This window comes from Larus michahellis, chromosome 1 (assembly GCF_964199755.1).
Source record: "Larus michahellis chromosome 1, bLarMic1.1, whole genome shotgun sequence".
Classification (NCBI taxonomy): Eukaryota; Metazoa; Chordata; class Aves; order Charadriiformes; family Laridae; genus Larus; species Larus michahellis.
The window spans coordinates 88,921,117-88,942,090 of NC_133896.1; the positions used below are offsets into that span (position 1 = coordinate 88,921,117).

General features: G+C 44.8%; 1 protein-coding gene across 8 annotated transcripts in view; it reads right to left on the reverse strand.

Annotated features, from left to right (window-relative positions):
• PRR5 (proline rich 5) overlaps positions 1-20,974 on the reverse strand; it is a 98,844-nt gene that overhangs the window by 45,819 nt on the left and 32,051 nt on the right. For 4 of the 8 annotated variants that reach the window (XM_074590749.1, XM_074590726.1, XM_074590736.1 and 1 more), the window contains 2 exons: positions 13,162-13,275; positions 2,492-2,572 (listed from right to left, as the gene is read on the reverse strand). In XM_074590749.1, the coding sequence (XP_074446850.1) occupies positions 2,492-2,572; positions 13,162-13,265 (185 nt within the window). In that variant the 5' untranslated portion in view covers positions 13,266-13,275. Of the gene's footprint in view, positions 1-2,491; positions 2,573-13,161; positions 14,015-20,974 lie in introns of those variants that run through there. The other 4 variants (XM_074590684.1, XM_074590695.1, XM_074590715.1 and 1 more) reach the window with 2 other exon arrangements.

The window sequence follows — 20,974 nt, forward strand, 5'->3', positions numbered from 1 at the left end:
AGTAAGCCAGATATTTTTGGTATGGGTCAAATCAGTAATTTCTTAGATAAGTTTTGAGCTGAATTGAAGTGAGGCAAAAGATCTTTGGTTGCAAACAGTCAGGAGGCTCCAAAATGTTACTGACTGTGGATGGCAGTAAAATTAAGCACAGAGCAGGAGTGCAGTAGCTTCTGGGAAGAGGCTGTGGCTGGACATGTTAACAGGCGTGTTTAAAAAATACCACTACCATGCTCTCCTCTAGAGACAGATCTTTCAGCTGTTGTGTCCTCTTTGCCCACTCGCAGCTTTCTCATCTTAGCTTTTTTCTATGAATGAAGCAAGCGGGACACACAGGAGAAGCTTCAGAAAAACAAACTCAGAGTTGTCACCGAGAGGATGGACAGCTTTAGGCAATAAATTAGAAGGCTCTTGAGGCCAAGTCGGAGGCAAGAGGAACAACCTCTGAGCAGCAGCAGCCAAGAACCAGTCTTGAAAGCCACGCTGCATCTCGCCAAATGCTCGCTCATCCCACGAGAGTTATGCTGCTGATGCCTCGTTTACAACAGCAGCTTTCTAGCTAGGTGTAGATTTCACAATATTTTGTCCATCAGCTCATGTGTGAGTCACCAGGCGTTGTTCTCCCCCAGGCAGAGCAAAACCAAGCGATCAGCTGAGATAACAACAAAGCAGCGTTATACTTACCCTAACAAAAAGACATGGGCCTATCATGCTGCAGCAAAGCCCATCATAAAATGGAAAAAAGAAATCAGTCTATTTGTAGTCAGCTTGCTTGTTGGGCTGCCTGGGATGTTACAACAATTCAACAGAACTATATTAGCAAGCATCATCATGCTGCAGGGTTTATAACCAGGTAAATGAAAGCAAAATCTGGGCACAATTCACCAAATAACATCCATCCGTCCATCCATCCATCCATCCATCCATCCATCCATCCATCCATCCCTCCATCCCTCCATCCATCTACCTACCTATCTACCTATCTACCTACCTATCTTCTATTTGTTGGTTCATACAAGATTAAATTTGTCTTTGTCACATCAGCAGATAATTTTTCCTCTTCTGTCTCTCACCAGCAGACAAGCATCCTGTGGCAAATGCATTGGGCCAGGAAATCTTAGCCCAGAACTACCATTTTTTGACATTCAGATAAAGCTGAAGAATCCTGACTGCACTTACAGCAATAATGATCAACCATTATTCCAATAACTAACTCAAAATGATTGATGGATCATGCTAACTGACAGCCATCCTAGAAAAGCTATTCTTTGTATGTCATTTTCTCCCCAGAGAAATAAGAAATAACTGGAGAATAAGTGTCTTTTAATTTCAAAAAGGAAGAGAGAGAGGGGAAAAAGAGAGATTACAGGCCAAATTTGCCCAGACTTCTCTGAAGATACTCATACAATTAATGGACCCAGCCTGGGCCAGCTATCCCAGACTTGGAACCCGACAGGGACAGATAATCCCAGAACACCTGGATATTCTGTGGGTTTTGTCAGACTCCGGTGCCCAGATAGACTGAGAATAAGCAGTAAAGGAAAGGGAATCACTGAGGCTCTTATCTGAAGACAGTCAGGGAATGTAATAAGCTGTCTGTCTTTTGTAAGTGCAGCCTCTTTTCCACCGTTTATTCTTCAAAGCCTTGGGACAAGTTTCTAAAAGGAAATCCACTACCCTGCCCTTGTCAGTGAGAGAGGGTTTAGTAAGTAAGTGCTAGAAATAGTAGTAAAAGTAAAGTGAAGTGCTGTAAATCCAGATATCAGCTTATCTCTTGGTAAACTTTTTTCAACTATAACTTAAATTACTCATGTGGCAGGATTTTCACCTCTTTTTTGTTTTTTTGTTTGTTTGAAAAAAGAGTTCCCATTATACATCTCACTGGTCTATATTTATTCTGTTGCAAACAGTATCATCACAGAATCAGAAAGAAATATGAACCTTGAACTGTGTTACTCAGGTCATTGTGCTGACAAGACAGCTTTGTAACAGCTACAGCATATTCAGCCTACATGGAAGGAGAAGCTAGATGTAAGGGACCACCAGGCAGGATGTATTTCCTTATCGTGTTGCACTGAGTGCTTGAAGGCTTTACATCCTCTGTGGATGCAAGGGAAGCAACTCAGAGTTAGGCTTGGCACCTATGGAAAGGATGGCAGCATCGCAGTGGTACAGGGCTGCAGTACTACAGGGGTCCACGTTTTCCCTTCCTTAGTTTCAACCCAGTACATCAGGACAGACTCTGAAAGAATCCATCCTCCTCATGGCTGGATATCTGCCGTGCAGAAGGAGGAACGCAGCCCTCGCCACCCAGTGAGGTGTTGGCACACGTCGGCAACAGCTATTGACTGAGGCCAAACTGACTGTACCGGTTGAAACTAACACTGGGGAAAAAAACCTGTAATACTGCTGTAGAAGCTTTCAAGTGCCAGTGCTCACTAACAGCATTGTGCCTGCTGGCTAATAACACCTTGCGTAGAGTTGAGTCTCTTACCTGACTCCTTCATTGAGGTTGTAAAGTTCATGGTCCGGGAGACCCTTACGCTGGAACACTGCTATTACTCCATTGTGGATACTGAAAGAGGACAGTAGGAGTCATTAGCACCCGATCACATTTTAGAAGGCTATCACTTCCACAATAAGCCTAACATCTCTGCCTAGACACTGCAGGACCTTTTTAAAAGTCATAGATGGCTGCTGGTACCCCATCCCAGATGCTTTAAAGGGAATTATGCTCTAGAAAATAGATGAAACCTTTGAAAATCAGTTCTTTTTGATTTGTTCCAACTCGGTAACTTCAGCAGTTGCACATCTGAAATCAGTCATTTCAGAAAACTTAGGCTTATATATTTTAGGTACTTGAAGTATATTAAGTATAACTTTTAATAGATTCACATATTAAGTATATTTGAAGTATTTTAAAGCATATTTTTGTTTCTGTGGCTCACCACAAAGAAAATTAACAGCTGCACTATGAGATCAGTGATGATATTCCCAGCATTGTTGGCATACGTTTGTCTGAGCTATGGTTACTTGACTTCTTTATCAACAAATCAGCATTTATCCAGGCTGGACACTGTACCTGAATTTTAACCCACAAATATAGCATCCCTTTACTAGAATGGAATCCCAAGAATGGTTAGTTCCTTAAAAAAAATTAAAAGGAGACTGGCTGATTATGAATTTTAAGTCAGTTTAACCAATCTCTCATTCATTGTCAAAAATGAAACCACAGAAATGAGGCAATTGCTTAAAAAGACTGTTTCCTATTACCACTTACTCACTTCTCAAAGGTTTATGCTCTTGCTCCAGCTAAAGGAAAACCAAGGCTGCACTGAAAGAACAACAGGTCTAGAGTTTCAAAGGCAGACAGCGAGAGAGGCAGCAATGCGCTTGGCACAGGCCAACCATCTGTCCTACAAAAATGCTCCCTTTTCACTGTCAATGCCATTTGTAACGGTTCTGCAAGCAGGTGTTGCTTAGAGGTGGTGACCTTCTGCTGCAATCAGAGGCAACCAAAGATAGGACTGGGACCACAAAATTCTCTAGCTCAACAGAAAGTCCCATACCCAATGCTGCCTGTCCCTGAGGTGTATGGCCACCAGCCCACTGAATGGCAAAAACCTGCCAGGTACTGCAGGAGCCTGGCGATCCACATGCTTAGCAGGGATGCTATCCAGTCCCATGAACTTAACAAGACCGCGCCTCAAAGGGTTACTGAAATGAGTATGTGGTTCAAGATGAAGCTCTGAAATGCTCCTGAAATACACCTCACACAATTAGTATGATGACACATCAGCCTAAATCACTGAGCTTAGGTCTGAGGACAAAGGTAAAGAAATGCCAGTGGAAGGTGAGACCAAACCTGTTCCAGCATTAGTAGAAGGGAGCAGAAATCTCCTTCCCCTTCCCCAACCCAGTGCCACCTTTTGTAGCCTCACAGCTTTGACTTCTAAAGGAAACAAAACTCATGCAGCTTCATCAGCTCATCCTCACTACTCCACTCTTGGAACCGCTTGGCAACTTCTACCACATTTAACTATGCAATGGAAGTCCCAAAAACCTTAAGGTCTTTCAGATTTCAGCTGGGGTAGAAGGAGTATCTTTTAATGACCAAGAAAATACTGCAGGGTGAGCTCAGCCTTTATTCGACACGCACACAGATGCTTTAGCTTCCCAATGCTAACGCACAAGGAAGCAGCATTCATCAGCTCCACTGCTCATACTACTGCCACTTGGTTTCTAATATGACTGCTTTTACTGAAGTGACTGTTCCCACTGCTGGCAATGACTGAATCGCCTCAGTTACCCCACATGTAAAAAAAGATGATGACAGTGATCTCTAAAGGGTTTTTAAAAATATATTTATGAAAATAATAACAGAAGCAATGAGTATAATTATCAATAACAGTATTAAATGCTATCATTGCCACTGTTTTCTTTCTTCTTCCTTCACAATCCTACTGACTGCAAAGGGAAAATACAGATTTTGGCATGTGGTTCTTCCTATTCAAAGTTGCACCCAAGAAGGGGAGATGACATCTTAAGATGTATTAAAAAACACAGGGCAGAAGTCTTCCTGCTCTGCACCATCTCCTTGGGTATCTCATTCTGCATGCCACCTCCCAGCCTGTACTCAGCAGGAGCAAGGAACAGTAACAATCAGCCTCAGAGATACTCAGGACGTGTATTTAGGGGCCACCAACTTGAATTTCACCTCTAGAAATCTACTGAAAAGATCTTCCAAGAACGAGAAGCTACAGCATGTACAATCCCTCCTGGGGACCTGATTTTACCAGTGAGGCTGTGACACCATTTTTCAGAGGTTTGCCGATGACCTGCCCCTGCTCACATTGCGCTGCAGTCTGGTACAATGGAGCAGCAACTGGCTTTGGAGCTCTGGAAAGCAAAACCAGCACCAGATTTGCCCATCCTGGAGGTACCAGAATTTGAGGTTGCCCTGTCTTGAGAAGAAGAACTAAAAGCGATATCTGTTCATAAGCTCTCCAGAGGGAGGAAGCCTGATTCCTACTGGCAGATAAGCTTGGTGGGCTCAGGAACAGATCCAGCCACATGCGGCTGCTCCCAGCACAAGGGGATGTCATTGCAGGCACCAGGCCAGGTGGCAGTGGAGCGCAAGTGGGGACCTCAGGCAACCCACATTAAACCTTCCAAGGTCCACAGTACGACAACACCATTCAATACTTGCTGGGAGCAGAGGAATGGGCTGGAAGGTAAACATGACACTATTCACTGAGATTCAAAATGCAGGCACACAACGCTGAAAAGCAAAGAGATGCACTGTTAGAAAAGCTCAACCACATTCATCTGTGGAAAAAGGCAATTAAAAGTGGCAGGTGAAGGATACGACCTGCTGTGGAGAAATGCACAAGCAGATCAAAATAGGAACCATTATCCTCTTCTCTCTTTTGCTCTTTCGACAATGTTTCCAAGGTGTTAAGCACTCCCACCACCACCAGAGATAAAAAAAAAAATAGAGGTGGTCCCTCTATTTCTCCCCTACACCCACGTGCACAGACATACACTCATGATCTAACCCAGCTTATTTTGGCTGGCTCAAACAGACACACTCAATTTACGATTATTTGAAAATTGGCAGCTAAATGTCTCTGGTATACAGTGAAGCGACTTGGGTATTTTAATATTATGAGTAATATGTGAAGTACGATTAATGTAGTGAATAAAACAAGCAGTCTTTACACGCTCTTCTGATTCGGAAATGAACTTTGCAATGTTCCCTGCCAGCCTTCTGCAGAGAAGAATGACTAAGTATTTCTCGTAGAAGTCAACGTGCTCTCTCTCCTTCTCTCTGGCACTGCTTTCTAAACGAGGGGGAGGTTTTCTCTTTACAGCTTAACAGGTCCGTTATTAATCATCAAAGAAATAAGAGAGAGCAAGCTTTTTAAGAACTAAGGGGGACAGGTTGTGAGCATTTAAGTTATTGCCTGTGTAGTAGAACTGCACCTACATAAAACATCCTAGTGCTGACCTTTTAATCTGCCTGGGATCTCCCTCGTACAGAGGAACAACTGCCTTGTCTGGAAACTGCCTTGTCTTGGCCCCACTATGTTGACCAGCAGCATTTCCTTCCTGCATAGGGTGCAGGCATGCAGTCCCAGGAGGGCCATGCAGATCTGGCCCCCACACATGCTCAGGAGCTGGAGGAGCTCCAGAGGAGCTGGAATAACCGGGATGTTATTGGGGGCATAGGTTGGTGTCAGGATAATGAAAAGCTCACTTGAATCTTCTTACTTACTTTAAGCTAATGAAAAAAAACGAACCCAACCCTTGCTTAAATCAAAGTAATGCTATGATTTCTGTAATGAACAATTGTTTAAAAGGGTTTAGTCAGAATGGTACAACCTTTTGGTGTAAAGAAAAACTGAGCTGCTGCTTACACACAAAAGCCCTGCAAGATGCTTGAGGTGGGTGGATCACCTTTACTTGTGCCTGCGAGCAGCCTCCACCAAGGCTTAAGTCAATAATGTATGTAATTAAACTTATATTTTAATAGTTAACCTGAACTGGAAATGCTTTGTAAACTCCCTTCTGTAACTCTTTTACAACATGAAAGTTAGTAATGGGTGCACTCATGCACTGATATTAGTCCAAACACCTTCCCTGTAGTTGCCGTGTGTATAAAAGTGTGCTCAAGGTGCACAAGAACAAGCAGGGCAGAGGAGACAAAAAAGAGCCCAAAAGAGAGAAAAAAAAAAAAGTCAGCTCCCTAATTGCCCATGCTCAGTATGGATTAAGGTTCCAGTCTTCAATTAAGACTAGAGCCTATACTGTATGTCCAGGGTCATAAAAGCTTCTGGTTTGCTGTATGTGTACAGACACATTTTCCACAGAAGTGCAGATGCGACCTCCTATTCCTGCAGTGTTGCACTTTCTCCTGTTGAAGGAAACGAGCAATTGCTAACGCTCCCCCGTCAGTATCTTCTCCTGGAAGAAGGGGAACCTGGAAGCTCTGTGCACCTGAGCAGTGCACCTTTGAAACAAGCTATGGCCACCCTCACACTGCGAGAAAAGGCAGATCTCCGAGTTACAGGATTATGACATTTCTTGAAAGTACAACACCAATTCATCAGCCAGCTCCTCAACTGGTGTTAATCAGGGTAAATCGCTGTGGCAATATTATTTAACCTGAATCCAAGCACTAAGATACATTGTGCAGGCACCTTCTCACAAAAACATATGCCATGGGTCACTCTTGGTCTGAGTACTATAGCTAGAAGACAACATTTTGAGAGACCAGCAGCGGGGCAGAAAGAAGCCTGGAAGGAGGTTTCCCATGGGTGAGTGGTGGGGGGGCAGGGAAGAGAGAGGCACAGCTAGAGCAGGTTGGCTGTAGGAGGGGAAATCAGGATTGGAAAACTGCCGAGACCGGGTCTTTTGGGGTGGTTTGCCTTTAGAATGAAGACAAAATGTCAGGTGGCTCCAGCAATGTATTGTACTTATCTATTCTACACTGGCCACAGATTGCCAAAAGGAAACTACCTACAATCAAGGCGGCACTCACAGCAACAAAAATCAACCCAGCAGGCTAAGAAACTTCACCTCTTTGGATAGACTACTCATTCTAGATTTGTCCGATCCTCCAGAGAAGGTGCCGGCTCCAGAACTCTGTTCAGCTGCCTGAAACATGGGGAATGGCAGCTGTAGCACACACAGCGCAGACTGTCCCCACTGTTTTCTTCAGCACGAAGGGGTCTGGAAGGTGTAAATCCCCAGAGCACAAAGCTGGATGCTCACTGACAGCACTCCCAACCAGCCAAACAGCGTGAGTGCCAAGACGGGGAGGGTGGGGTTCATTATTTTGATCTTTGCATAGTAGAAAGCCACTGCCTTTGTGGCCCGATACCACCGAAGCATACGCTTCCCTTGAGTTGCTAGCTGTGCACCCAGACACCACTGCCTTCGGTGGGTGGGAGGCTGGCTCCCCCCAGCACTGCAGTACCACCCACCCCTGTTCTTTCATTGATGTTTTTAAGAAACCAAGAAGGAAAACCTATTGTGATTAAAACATTGGTTTCTGCCAGGTCAGAATCAGTTTGTCCACAGAGTTGAGGAACAATAGCAAAGTCTGGCTCGCAAGTCTCTGAATCCTGACGTCTCGTTTGCTTCAACCGTGGCCATGGCCCTCCCAGCTTGGCACTTCCTGGCATAGCAGGTGGAGCGACATACATTTTCATTTGTGCACAGCACACAGGTAATTGTGGTTCTCTAAAGCAGTCACTACCCTCACATGCAAACAGCATGAGTGAACATATCATGGCATTTTTATTTAGTGTTTGCAAATTCTCCCCTTTCCAGAGCTCCAGGTGAAGTCCATGAGCAAAAACAATGCTGTGGGAATAATCACACCCTGCGAGTACCAGGTAGTTAAAGACAACATTTTAATTTTCAAAAGGGACTAAATGACTTAGGGCTCATTTCCTCTGGACAGTTATGGGAATAGCTAATTAACAATAACTGACCTGATATACTTGCATCAAAACCTCCTTTAAGACACCCTTGCTCCAGACTAAAACCTCATTTTTCTGAATTAGCTTAATCCAATGGGGAAGACCCCATTTTTAACACAGCTTCAGTCTAGCTGCAACTCCACAGGCTTTCCATGAGGTCTTGACCCTTTCAAAATAAGCTTGCAGATGCTAGTTCACTTACGTTTCTGAAATTTCGACCCAAGGTAAAGCAATCTGCAAAGAGGGATAGGCTGCAATTATGCACTGGATCATACAAACGAAAATAAGCTGGTCTGCAAAACTCTATCTTCAAAGAGTTTGAGAGGCATCAACTCACAAACTTCAGCAACTATAAACAATACTCTTACGTAGTAAGAAGTTGAGACAGACAGGTGAAGGGACTTCCCTGAGGTGTCACCAAGAGTTAATATCTCTGCAGCGTGTAGGACTATGGAGATTTTGGCTTCAAATTATATCTGCATTCAAGCAAGTATAGATATGTCTGGAGGGCTACGGGGAGCAGCAATTCTCCACCACCACCACTTTCTATTACTGTAGTCAAGGCTGGCACATGTTCCATGCTGCAGTGGTGGCTTGACCAAGGGGGAAATCCCCTTCGCCCCGTCTCTCCTTCCCACCCCACAACTCGGCTCTGTCTGCCCCCATGCACACATATGGCCAAAAGAAGGTTTTGATTAAAGGGTCATGAAAGAGAAGCTGATCCTCAAGGCAGTGGAAATATTTTAAACTATTTCTAAATAAACACTAAATATTGGAAGAAAGAAGACTTCAAAGTAGACGTACTAGATAAATATGCTGGTCTGGAATGTTTCCTCCATTAGAAAAGCCTCACCATGATCTGAAAAAACATTCATTTTTAATTAGAAGATGACATATGGTTCCCCTGACTGTAGAAATGAATTTACAGCAAGTTATTGTGCTTGTTACAGCCCTGTAAAAATTAGCCCAAACCATAAAACTCCTGATTCTGTACGTCTCCTTGGATTTACTGCTGATCTCACTAACATCACAGGCATCTCACCTGTGTTTTCTTCCCCTTCTCTTTGCTATCTCCTACTCTTCCACATTTCTGTGAATTTTCCCCATTTTCTTACACCAAAGAGGATCTAAGTGCGTTTGACTAGAGGCTTTCCCATGCCACAACTCAGTCAGTATCAGCTCCTGATTAGGCAGTCTGTGCTAGCTCAGTCAGAGTGAAAACCTTGCGATGGATTTTATTTGCCCAGAGAGCGTCCCCCCCGCCCCCCGCCCCAGCTTGCAAGCTCAAGATTAAAAACCCTGGGTTTCTCAGTCCAATTGGTTTAGTCAGCATTCAGCCCTCATTTTTTGCCTGAAGCAGAAAAGGGGGGGGGGGGAGGGGAGGAGAAAAGGAATTGAAGACAATGCTAGTGAAAAAATCTAAGCTATTTTAATCCAATGCAAATTCTGTGAGCTGTAACGAAACGGTATTGTTCCACTATGTTGCTGTTGGTTGCTAGTTAACGTGCACTGTCGGTGTGCTGCTGTACAGGTCTTTTGGGGTTCATGGGAAAACAACCTCAGAAAAAGCTGTGATATAAAGTGTAATTTGCATAGTAGCAGACAGCACCTTGGCACCGATTTCCCTTTCATCTAACAGTGCTGAGAAGTTTTACAGCATTTTAGTTTGGGGGTGCAGGAAAGTTATGAGGGAGGAAGAGACCTTCCTTGCTAGCACTGAGTTCTACGTGCCCCCTGCACACCGAACCCCGCGATTAAGCTCCTGCAGTTTGCCCTCCCTCGGTGTCAGAAAGCAGCAGGCATCCTCTGATATAAACGGTCTGAAGGCTGCGAGCAGTCCAAACGGAGTGGAGGGGACATTGCTGGGCAGCCAGACTGCAGCCACACACACGCCGCATCTTCCTCAAAAAAAGCCCACAGTGACAGAGCTGCTACCTCGCAGAAGACCCCACCAGCAAAACTCCGGCTTGGCTGTGTTTCAGCGTGGTCCCTGGCAGGGCCGAGGCAACATCCTCACTCCACCTCAAAGGGCTGACTTTCAGCGCAGGATTGGCATCAGCAGTCTTGTGTGGGGCAGAGCCTGCTGTGGGGTTGTGCTTCACCTCTCCCCACATGAGTTTTGATGAACTTGGTTCAAGGCCTCTTTCAAAAGCAGATACACACGTGCCACACCCAGGCACAGCTGCTAACATTAGGCAAGAACCCAGCAGACACTTAAATATAGAACAGCCAGGCATGGTGAGAGGGAAGAGCTCTGCTGGTGCATCTCGACTTCCTTGATCAGCAAACCCTTATGCTCGATATTGCACAGAATGAAACAGAACAGGTAATTCTTTCATTTGGAAGAACAAATATTCCTATAAACCAAAGTATGGTATGCTAGCCCTCTGTTGGGGTGTTTTAATTTTGCAGGGGAAAAATAAAAAAACCTTCCACAGCCCAAGATTTTCAAAACCCATCCGAGATTTCTGGTGAGTCAAAGTTTAGATGCCCAGTTTGTGACACCGACATTATGGTTACGTCCAGCAGAGCTGAGCACCAGCTCCCTCAAGACCAGATCCTGCTACACATGCCAAGATGGGCACACGCTGGTGACAGGCAGAAGCTATAGTGGATAACTTCTTAATACAACTAATCCAACATCATTTAAGCCCTGACTTTCCTGAGGATAAGCTCCAGTTCTACAGCCTGTAGAATACCTGAGTTTCTTAAAACCAAGAGAGGTTTTGCACCTGAAAGAAGAATTACCCTGCCTCTCTCTTTCACTCAGGAGAAAGCCTTGCACTGTTAAATAAGAAATAAAGGGCCTTCCCTTTGCCCATGCAATGCAACTGGCTCGTCATCTGCAGTACTTGCCATAGCTGTAGGCAGCTGTTAGTGCAGGCACGTGATGCCCACTTGACTTGCCACCGCAGGTAGCACCAGCCTGCCACCACAAAGCAGCAGCTCTGCCAGCGCTCCCGAGGCGTTCTGGAGGCACGTGCCACCAAACGGCAGGGACGGCCCGGTGATCCCTGCACAGGGAAAAGGCAACCCGTGGCAGGAAAGCACGGTTAGGCCTGAGTTCACGCAAAGCGGCAACAGGATGACTCACAGACACCTATTCCAGGAACAGGCGATGGGACAGTTGTCTAAGCGTTTGGATGGAACACGCAGAAGTCTAGCTCGCTGATAGACAACTACTTCTGGCCAGAGCTACACCCGTCCTGCCCAAATTAAAAATAACAAACTCTTGCTCGTGTCACTTGGGAAAACACTCTGGTTTAAATATCAGCAGCCCCTAAGCCTGGAGCACTCCCAGCAAGGCCCATGCTTGACCTGGTCCCCATTCGCATTCCCCTCCATGGCTCCCTTCCTGCAAGCAAGACCTGGAAACACTTATCCCTGCCAACTAAAGCCGTTAGCACACCATCACAAAAAGGCTTTGGGGACCATATTCTGTCACCTTGGTTCACACCAAGGAGTATCTTACTCCCTGCTGCTTCCTATGAGGCTAATGGCCAAGTGAAGCCCCAACTGGCATAAGCCAAGGTGGCCCAATCAAGCCTTTAATTACCACCACCACCCAGGCCTCGGTGGCAACTCCGGGTCACATAAATAGCACGATATTTGAACAGAAACTCAGCCTCTTTTGTGACCAGTTTCAGTGCTTGGTGTGTTGCTGGCATCAAACAACTAATTCATAATGCAGGCATGAAACCACAAATCCAGTGGAGAGAGGGACAGAAGATGTGATATTTTATAATTCCTCGGTTTTGCTCAAAACTGAAATACCTTTAACAAATGTGTCTATAGTTCACTGGTATTTTTCTTCCTACAGCTGTACCACCATACAATTGTAAAACATTATAAATGACACTTTCCAAGCTGTGACCCAGGAGATGACATTTTCATTTCATCTTCAAAAAGGACATAAGAATATAATTCCTAACGACTTAAGAGACTTAGACTCATCTTTAAGAGTGTCACCAAAACAGTCATTAAGATGCTTTCTGAATATCTGTGCTAAGTGACACATTCTCAACAAAATGTTTGCTTGTTTGCTGGTTTTTTTTCCAAAGAGTAATAAAATTCAGATGTATAAACACAATAAACAAAACAATCAGGGCTTATTTTGTCCTGTCCAAAGTGCGTGTGCTTGCACATGCACGTACACACACACACAGAGAAATTTGTATTAATGCGAGTAAATTGAGTAGGCTTTGTCATATCTGTATCAACAACCAGCAATATATATAGTTATGCAAATAAAAATAATGTATTTTAATAGTTGTGTATAAATAGATGTTTTTAAACTAAAATAAACCAAATGAACCTCGAATGAGAATATCTAGATAGACACAAAGACATATTTGTAGCTGGACCCTGTGAAATAAGTCCTTACCCATCACAAGGAAGAGCAGGCTGAGCCATCTGCAGTAAAGGCTCTTTGCTATCATCCTTCAGGGAAAGGTTAACACCAACAGGAAAAAAAGCCGCTCCCGTCTTTTTACTTGAATGTGAACCCCAGTATGTGTAACGCACTAATGCAGAAGCCCGACGCGTTGTAACCTTGCCGAGCCGGGAGCAAGGCGGCCGAGTCTGCAAGCCGACGGAGCGGCTACTTGCGCGTTAATCACAGCCAGGGGAGCGGGGAGAGGCTGCGGGGGAGTCGTCGCATCATGGGAGACCTTACCTGTTCCAGGTAGCGTTGGAGCAGGCCCGTCGCTGCTGGGTCCCCCGCTCATCCAAGGCTGCCTGCTCTCTCTTGCCCAGATCACTGAGGCTGGGCGAACTCATGAACTTCAACCTGCGAAGAGTCCTCATGGTCAAATGTGTGTTTGCGCGTGGCAGCTACAGATACACCATCCTGTTTACACACACACACACGCAGCTGGAGCAGCAGCAGCGGCAGCAGCAGCAGCAGCAATGCGAGCAGTTCCCTCCGTTTGCTGTTCAAAAAAGAAACTTAAAAAAAAAAGAAGAGAGAACCAGTCTCTACGGAGCACACCTCTGCCAGCAAGAAAACAAACCTTTAATCAGATCAACTCTGACGTCATCAACTGTGGTTAATAATTTCTCCAGTCCTTTCAAAAAAATAAAAGTCAAACTTCTGGCTGCTCCTGCAGCACTTTGAAGGGGCCCCTTGGAACCGCAGCTGCCCCGAGAGCGAGGGCTTCCCCTCCCCCTGTCCCTGGGCACCACAACCCCGGAATCTCGACCCGGGAATCTCGCTCAGCGCGGCAGCTTGCTCCACCTGTCGTGGGAACTGTTCCGGCTCCTCCAGCGGCTTGGGGGGGGGGTGGTGTTGTCTGCTAGCACTTCTCAACCTGTCCCTTTCTCGCTCTCTCTGCACTCATAAATGGAAATGAAACTGGAGGGCCACGGACAGAAAAAAAAAAAACCCAAACCCAAGCAACCAATACTGACGTACTGAGACTTTATTGGAAAGTTTCATAACTGCCTGTGCCCTGCCACGTTACGACACTGCACACACACGCTCTCGCTCCCTCGCTCATACATATACATATGCACACTCCCATAAGCACTCCCTCTCTCCCATACGCACACGGCACAGCCCTACGGCTCGCCTGGGAGGCTGCTTCGGCTGAACGTGTCACACAAGCCACAAGACGGAAAGTATTTGCAAGCAACACAACTGCAGAACGAAACGTGCTGGTTTGGGTTTTAGCATTTTGAGGAATTTTTGGTGGCGCATAGAAGAGCCAGACACTTTGTCTTTCTCTGGCTGTTTGATTTTTTTTTAAAAATCGAGATAACAGCTGCACAACTTGGGGCATACTTAGTTTCTACAAAAGCCCCAGGTGTCTTATCTTCAAAGGAAAAATCTTTCTCTCTCTGACTGCAGCACTGGAGCTGAAGGATATGCTGCTACAAGACTCCAGCCCAGGCTTAGCTCGCTGCCACTCACTCACGGTTCTGCTTTAAATTCAGGAGTCCCTGGCTCATCTGCTGGGAAGTAATGTAACAAAACAGTGATTAGCTTTCTCAGAAAAGAAATTGTTTGCAATCGACTGAGCCAGAGTGTAATAACTGTTCCGTCTGTGGCTACGGCATTGGTCTGCAAATAGTCTGGTAAAAGCCACAAGGGCTCCTTGCAGAATAAGCTCCCACTCACTCGAAGGGGGCTGCATTACAGACGAACTTATCCTTCCTTTTTTTCCCCACTTTCTACTTATTCTTTTCATCTGTGATAACCTATTGTCTAAATTTGGGCTATAATGGGATTTGTTTGTGTCCAAATAATATTGCAAAGCTTACATGACAGAAGAACTGAATCTCTCACCGTGAGATCTGCCCTACATGCATCATTTACTGACATATTTCAGTAAAAACTGATTGCTTTCACTACTCACCCAAACTCAGCTAAGCTTATTTCATATAAATATTTACTTCCAAAATTTATATTTGGTATTACCTACGTGGGAAGCAATTGCAGAACTGCCCAGGGAAATAAATCCATTTTTACCTTGCGCTAGTTTTAGCAGCAGCAGTTTTATCCAGCTGCTTGGATTAGCATTACATTGATTGTCCTTCCCACACCAAAACCCTCAAGTATACAAATGAGCATCACAGTAGATGGCATATAACATTTCACTTTGGAAGGGACCTGCAGCTCTTCATCTAACCTATGTACAAAGACATGGCTATCCCTGGTCTCTTCCAGATGTTTAAATCCTTCAAACAAACGAACAACAATCCACTATGTGCACAGCAGCAAAAGGAAAACAAACACAACAATATATGGCTGTATTCTAAGGAATGAGATGGCTTCTACAGCATACAAATCAGTGACCAAAAATAGATACAGCAGAACACTGCTTTGTTCAAATCGTATGAAGAGCACTCCATTTCTATGGATAATACAGGCCGGGAGAGCAAGGGAACACAACTCAGTCTGAGCTTCTGCTGACGGCTCAGATAAACGTGCGTCTACCCTGTTATGTGAAACAACTAGTTAGATAAACCTGTGGCAATATAATTCCATCTAATTTTATTTTCCACCTAGCTCAGTTGCTTTTCTGCATCTCACTTGCTGTGAATTTGACAGGCCTTGCAAAATGTTATTATACTGGATTAAACCTTTGGAATTTTTAACTCTTTGATCGCTGCACAGTACTGGAGACTTAATAAACTGTACCCTGATGATGCTAGTATGTCAGCAGCTACATAGTAATATTTCACCTGCTTTCTTTCTTAAAATCCACAAGTTGCTCAATTGACTGAACCCAAGGAGCTGCTGTGTCAACCTTGGATATACCAGACAACACTGCCAAAAGCAGTACTTGCCTTCCTCATAAAATCCTGAATCCCAAGAGAAGGAAAAAAAAGACCTCTTTCCCTCTGTATGTTGAAATATTACACCTATAAAAGTCAGACTATTTTTATGCCACCCCATCAATCTCAGTAACCAGTACTAGATTCAGAGTCGACACATGCACAAAGCACATGGGAGAAGCAGCATTCCAATCTCCTGAAACATTTCAGATTGAGGTAACAGAGGACAGGCTTTCCCTACGCTTCTTCCTACGATTCCACTTGATCAAATGTTGATTTATGATAAAATTAATCCTTTTCAACAAGGGTTACCTCCACCCATAATTACCAAGTAATACTTCGCATTTACATTGCGCTGTGCATCCACAGACATCCTTGACTTCATGGCATTCATTAATTCAGCCCTGAGCAGCTCTTGGGTATGAAGGTAAAAGATACAACGCGCACTTCAGCATGAAGAGGGAAGAAGAAAAAGGTGATGTGACTTGCCCAGGCCACCCTGTGAGCAAGTGGCAGAGATGTCAAGAGACTCCAGGACCTCCACCTCCCATTCCAGCATGCTACCGAGGGGATGCTGCGGGGACTGGGGAGCCGGAGACTCCTTGGGCCTGGGCGGCTGGAGGGCGATGCAGAAGACAGAGCTCCTCACCAGGGCTTGCGGTGCGGCTGTTCCTCTGTAGCCACTTGTGAAGAGAGTTGTCGCAATACAGCACTGCTTCAAGATCGAGAGGCTAAGCAGCAGAGATTGCTTGCTATTGGTCATGGAGAGGGATAAGAGCACTGACCGGACTAATAGGGAGGGAGGGGAGGACAGGGGATTGGTGGGGGCCCTCTCGTAGGCTCAATAACGAGCACTACAAGCTTCTTAAATAGAACAACTGCGCTCAGCACATTTACAGAACCAAGACTGTAAAGTACTGTTGCGTTAATTCATTTAATCCCAACATGCCGTACACGGTGCTAATACCAGTATTTCACTCACAAGAAACCTGCAGCTCAAAGGTTAAGTGATTTAATCAAAGCCACACACCCACCTCAGTGTGGAAGGCACATCCAGCCCTAGCTCCTGCTCCCTCCCTTCCCCTCCAACATCTCTCCTCATAAAAACAGGCCTGTCTCTACTAGAAACCGTTCTTTCATCTGTGGGGCCCACATCCTGCGGGTGACTGCATGGCAAGTCCCGGAGCTGCCACGATGCCGGAGATGTAGGGGAATTCTGCTCACCTGGACTTGCTTGCTATCTTGAGGCCTAAAACAATGTACAGGTACATGAATATAGGCTGACAGCCCAAGAGGTTTTATGCTGTTATTACAAGATGACGTCAGCATACAGATCCAGGACCTTGTAGCAACAGGGCTTTTAAAATCATCACCAAGGGTAACTCTGTAGTTACCTCCTGGTATGCCTGTAACACCTGCAACATTCTCTCTGGGAGCTGTGGTTTAAAGACCGCATTGCTGCCCCTAGCAAACGTTGAAAAAAAATCCGGGCAGACCTACCGAAGCATACACTTGGTTTCAAACGAATGAGATTTGCTAAAAAAAAAAAAAAAAAAAAAGAAAAAGAGGAAATCCCCCTAAATCTCATTTACATTATGTTAATTTTCACAGTACAATCGTATTGACTTCTTACAAGTTTCTTTTTGACTGTGATGAGAGGGGAAAGGAAGCAAAAAGTAATGTTGATGAATGGGAACTTAAAAAAAAATAAATCACAATATATAAAATTCATAATAAAGCTGCCAATGCTGTGACTGCTACAGGTCAACGTGTCTTCGGCTACACCGTCCTGCTACTGCAATGACAGGTTAACACTGCAGCAATATTAGTGTCAGTGGTAGGATTTGCTATGTCAGCTTTATTCAGCAGAGCTTTGCCATGTAAAAAACAACTCAACAAATAGAAATTTTAATTGAAAAAAAAAAATAGCTTTATCTCTCCTCCCCTTTTGGAGAGGAGAGCAGAAATCCCCATGCTGAACGGAAATGCTGAACGGTGTACACTCTGCAAGTGAATAATGAAGAGGTAAAATGTATCTATGGCAGAAAGGAGTTAAAAACCTCCCTAGACCAATGCACTTTAGTTTTTCATAAACCACACCACAAAACTTAGGGCATGCCTCAACAGATGCCAAAGCTCAGGAATTAGTCTTCTGAAAAACCACATTTCTTAAAGGCACAGCACGTCCTGCTGCGCCAGCAGAGGAGGGGCAAGGCAGGAGGGAAGAAGGAGATGAGAGTATCAGGAAAAAAAATAAAAGGAGCGGAGGGGGAAATGAAGTTGCAAACCTTATGACTCATCAATTCCTTTGCTACTGTATCCACATAAAGCTCCTTTATCATCAGAAAACAAAGAATAAAGAGAATAAAGAAAGTATGAAACCAAACAGGCACTATTTACACCCTTCCCCCTCCATCCGACTGACTCTCTGCAACCTCTGGAGATAAAGGCACTCTCAAGGACAGTTTCTGCCTGTCCTTTATTGAGGCTGGCCACAGGACAGCCTTCGTTTTGCTAGCCCTTTGCTGCACTTCTGCTCTCACCGCAGCCAAGCTGATTTATAGGAGGCCACCTGGACTTAGTGGGTCATCTCCCCAACTTCTGAAACACCTCCCGTGTACTCCTGTGCTTCTGCATCCTGTGACCAAGAGTGCCCACGTGACCACAGTTGCCTCCCTTTAGACAGAGCTGGGCTTTCTGCTCCTTCAGCTGCATGAAAGACTTGCACATGGGGTTTCTTTGTCTTCTACGCTGTGAAAAAGAAGAAATGCTCAAGACTGAGCATCAAATGCTCCTTCCTAAGCAAGCAGAAGGTGACCACTAAGAAGAGTCCTTTGACTACTGCTAGAAAGGGATGCTCTGCCACCCTCGCCATTTCTGCAGGGGCACCTGCAAGTGCAGCCCATCCTAAAAAGCTTCAGACCCGACCCACAGGCAGCCGCGGCTGCTGCAGTTCCCACTGCCTGCTTTGGAGATACACTGGCTTGCATCAAACAAGGACACTCTAATCAACTGCCGCCTGCGGACAATCAGGGCCAATTTCCCAGACCTTCCCTTCCCAGTTTTGCTCGGTGTGAGGCAGAGCAGCGTGAATGTGCCTAGGAGACTTTCTCAGCACAAAGAGAGACCTGCATCTGAGCAAAGGGCCATCTGGACAGCAGCAACCAGCCGTGTCTAGTTTCTTTCCAGTTTTCTGCTGGACGACATTTCTTATCTGTTCACTGTTTGAGCATCTCAGTCTCCCCACCTTGCTCCCTTTCTGCTTCTCCATCACTCTTTGCTTTTGTGCTCCCTCTTCCTTTTTCATCTTTCTTGGTTAGCTAATTCTTCCTCAGGAAAAGTTTTTAAAAATAAAGGAAAGGAAAAGGAAAAAGGAGACCAAAACGCTGGTACTAACACAGTGTTTGCAAACCCCTCTTCGGCGGAATGTAAGGGAATCAAGTCTTTGTCTTGCCTGGTTGGACTGTGAGCTCTTCTTTACCCTTTTCACTTACTGTTTGTACTCTAGCTAGCAAACAGGGCCCTGAGCTGAGAATAGGCCCCCAGTCACAAGCCTAACCTAACACAGGCCAAGAATCTAGCAATACCTCTAAGGAAACCTTTGCTCAAAGCATGCATGAAAACCCATCCCCTTTGCCAGCAGCAGTTTTTGGTTTACAGATCATAACAATATAAGCAGTTCTTAAAATGCAGTAGAAGATAGCTAAATTTTTTATCCTTGTCCTTCAGGACGTGGGAATTAGGAGAGAATTAGGACAGGAATAGGCCTGTTACACCCTCATCCACAATATCAAGCTTTCCATCAAATGGCAATTCCCCAAGCTCGCAGTATCATTCCTCATTATCTCTCTATAGGTTTCTGGGAATTAAAGATAGCACAGTGACCTGAACGAGCATGATGGTTATGTTGGAGGAGGCAAAATCAATGCTCTGGATCTGTGCTCAGGATCAATGCTCAGGACCTGTGGCATTACCACCTTTTCTACTCACATCACCTCCAGGCAAGGAGGTGGGTTTCCCAGCATCAGACGTTCCAGGTTTCACTGCTGCCCACGCACCAAATTCACAACCCACTGCAACCAGCATATACTACTCCAAGGCAAGCCCACAACTTCGCTGTTAAATGGAAGTCAAACCTATAACTGTGATTTAGAAAGGTCTCCAGAGTGCTGATCAATAAGCAAATCAAACGTTTAAAACATTTTGTGCTCTTATTACAAGATCATGAGATAGTGGAAAATTAATCTTACAAAGTAACTGAGCTTATAACGTTCATGATTTTTTTTCCTTCCTGAGCTCTATGTGAACTCTTTCCTAAATTGCCTATCTTGCATAATTTTAATTGGATCCCAGAACACCATGACCTTGATGCAGCAGCTACAGTATATCTCAGTGCTGTCTTCCACAGTTATATATGGTACAGCGCCTTCCAAATCTGTGAACCCTGGGAGATCAGAATTGTGCGCTGCACAGTGCTATTTTTCTTATATCCAAACATTTCTGATTCAAGGTCTTCCAAGAAGGCTCTGATTGCCTTGGAAGGTCACCAAGATAAAGAACCCACTTCGGTAACTAGCTGAGTTTCTAATAAACGGCACTGGTGGCCAGCTGTTAGTTATGAGTGATATCCCGGCTTAATCTCAAAGCCAGGATATCACTTGTGTGGTATTCTCTGTCCATGAGAATGTGAGCATGGCTGGAAACATGAGCCATGCCTTGAGATTACTGCCACCTCCTGTGCATAAGTCATGGAGGTCACTTCAGTACTGAGCAATGCAAGAGACAGCACTGCAAATTTGGGGGATCTTTGACTCTGGTGGTACTAGGCTGCTGTTACTCAAATGGAACTATAGCTCTCTGGAACAAATCTCGTGGTCCTGTAAAAGTCACAAAAGCCTGGCCTTTGATACAAATGGATTCTTTCAGAAAATTTATCATTCTCCCTTGGCATCACAAGGATATTTTTCTGAATGGAAAAATCACCACGGAGATTTAAAGATAATCCAAAAATTGCAACATTTAGTGAGTAGTTGGACTCTGTAGTGTTCAGTATGGTGGGGCTTTCATTAGGAACTTAAAAATGGGGACCTTTTGCCATCTTTTCATAAACATATGCTGAGACAGTCCCTGCAGACTGCGATACCAGGCAGTGGAAACAGCAAGGGTAAAAAATGGCTTCATCACACAAATAATTTTACACTTGTACATTT